Source organism: Heteronotia binoei, chromosome 3 (assembly GCF_032191835.1).
Source record: "Heteronotia binoei isolate CCM8104 ecotype False Entrance Well chromosome 3, APGP_CSIRO_Hbin_v1, whole genome shotgun sequence".
NCBI classification, from domain to species: domain Eukaryota; kingdom Metazoa; phylum Chordata; class Lepidosauria; order Squamata; family Gekkonidae; genus Heteronotia; species Heteronotia binoei.
This window is the reverse complement of record NC_083225.1, coordinates 195,189,244-195,191,496: the sequence shown is the minus strand read 5'-3', so window position 1 is coordinate 195,191,496 and position 2,253 is coordinate 195,189,244. Positions and strand designations below refer to the sequence as shown.

Genomic DNA, 2,253 nt, shown 5'->3' with positions numbered 1-2,253 from the left:
TCCAAGTTCTTGCCAGGGTCAGTCCTGCTGAGCTTCTGAGATCTGATTAGATCAGGGCTCCAGTGTAGGGGTGTCAAACATGTGGCCTGAGGGCTGGATCAGGCCCACGGAGGGTTCCTATCAGGCCCACGAGTATGCCTGCTTTCTTCTCCCACTCTCTTGCTTCCTTCTGCATCACAGCTTGCTTTGCCAGGCTTGCTCAGTCGCACAGAAGCTACAGAGCAAAGCCTCTTTTTTTCTCAATTGGCTGAGGCTCCTATCTTGGGGAAGAAGAAGACGACATTGGATTTATATTCCGCCCTCCACTCAAGAGTCTCAGAGCAGCTCACAATCTCCTTTATCTTCCTCCCCCACAACAGACACCCTGTGAGGTGGGGGAGGAGGGAGAGCTTGCTTAGCCGGGCTGCCTCTTTTCCTTCTACTGGCTGAGGCTCCACCCTCTCCTCATCCCCTGAGGAGGAAGGGAAAGAGCCAGAGCTTCCTTTGCCCAGTTCCCTTGATCACACAAAGAAGAAGAAGATGAAGATGATATTGGATTTATATCCTGCCCTCCACTCCGAAGAGTCTCAGAGCGGCTCAAAATCTCCTTTACCCCCCCCCCCCCCCAAAAAAAACAGACACCCTGTGAGGTGGGTGGGGCTGAGAGAGCTCTCCCAGCAGCTGCCCTTTCAAGGGCAGAGGCTCAGAGCGGTCTACAATCTCCTTTCCCTTCCTCCCCCACAACAGACACCCTGTGAGGTGGGTGGGGCTGAGAAGGCTCTCACAGCAGCTGCCCTTTCAAGGACAACCTCTGTCAGAGCTATGGCTGACCCAAGGCCATTCCAGCAGATGCAAGTGGAGAAGTGGGGAATCAAACCCTGTTCTCCCAGATAAGAGAGCTCTTGCTGACCCAAGGCCATTCCAGTAGATACAAGTGGAGAAGTGGGGAATGAAACCTGGTTCTCCCAGAGAAGAGAGCTCTGGCTGACCCAAGGCCATTCCAGCAGTTGCAAGTGGAGGAGTGGGGAATCAAACCCCATTCTCCCAGATAAGAGAGCTCTGGCTGACCCTAGGCCATTCCAGTAGCTGCAAGTGGAGGAGTGGGGAATCAAACCCAGTTCTCCCGGATAAGAGAGCTCTGACTGACCCTAGGCCATTCCAGTAGCTGCAAGTGGAGGAGTGGGGAATCAAACCCGGTTCTCCCGGATAAGAGAGCTCTGACTGACCCAAGGCCATTCCAGCAGATGCAAGTGGAAGAGTGGGGAATCAAACCCCATTCTCCCAGATAAGAGAGCTCTGGCTGACCCACGGCCATTCCAGCAGCTGCAAGTGGAGGAGTGGGGAATCAAACCCCATTTTCCCAGATAAGAGAGCTCTGGCTGACCCAAGGCCATTCCAGCAGCTGCCGGTGGAGGAGTGGGGAATCAAACCCGGTTCTCCCAAATAAGATTCCGCACACTTAACCACTACACCAAACTGGCTCTTTAATTGTGTTTGTCTGTGTCCTGTATAAAGTTTATATCTCTACTACCTGGCACTACATTTTATGACACAAACGGCCCGGCCCGAAAAGGTCTTATTTATGTCAGATCCGACCCTCATAACAAATGAGTTTGACGCTCCTGGATTAGCTTATTGATTGTGCATCTGCATTTGCAAACAAGGGCGATGCGGTTAACTTCAGTTTTGCCCAAACCCAGAGAATCCCCAAGCAGATTCACAACAGGTTTCTTCCAGTCTGTTAACTTATTAACGAGTCTCTGGGTTTCTTAACACATTTTTCGTGCTTCGCGTCACGCAGCCGTTTTCTCCTGAGTCAGACCCTCGTTCTCCCAAGATCGGCCTTGTCTTCTCTGACCCGTTGAGAAGGGATTTACTTTTTTGTGCCCTCAGTAACCCAAACAACCTGCAGTCCTTAGGAACTGGCACAGACGAACGAATAGTTTTCTAGGCTACTTAGATAACCTTTATTACACTTAGGTTTCTTCTCCGGACAGAAGAGGGGAGGGAAATACATGCGTAGAAAGGCAAAACAATTAGATAACATTAGTACAATTTCAGAATACAGTTATAAAAGGTTATGCGGTTAGAATTCAGATGAACTTTTACCCAGCTCTTGTAATCAAACACTCTTGTCTTATACACTAATCCCTGCTAAAGAATTAATTTTAGGAAAATCTGAGTCCCGTTCTATATTAGAGGCCTCTAACAAGAGTTGTTAATTTCAAGGGGAGGGACAGTGGCTCAGTGGTAGAGCATCTGCTTGGTAAGCAG

General features: G+C 49.8%; 1 protein-coding gene across 1 annotated transcript in view; it reads left to right on the top strand.

Annotated features, from left to right (window-relative positions):
- Nucleotides 1–1,930, top strand: part of LOC132568872 (paired mesoderm homeobox protein 2A-like) — a 24,943-nt gene extending 23,013 nt beyond the window's left edge. Inside the window, exon 3 of the mRNA XM_060235058.1 lies at nucleotides 1,781–1,930. Coding sequence (XP_060091041.1) covers nucleotides 1,781–1,930 — 150 coding nt within the window. The remainder of the gene's footprint in view (nucleotides 1–1,780) is intronic.
- The last annotated feature ends 323 nt before the right edge of the window (nucleotides 1,931–2,253 follow it).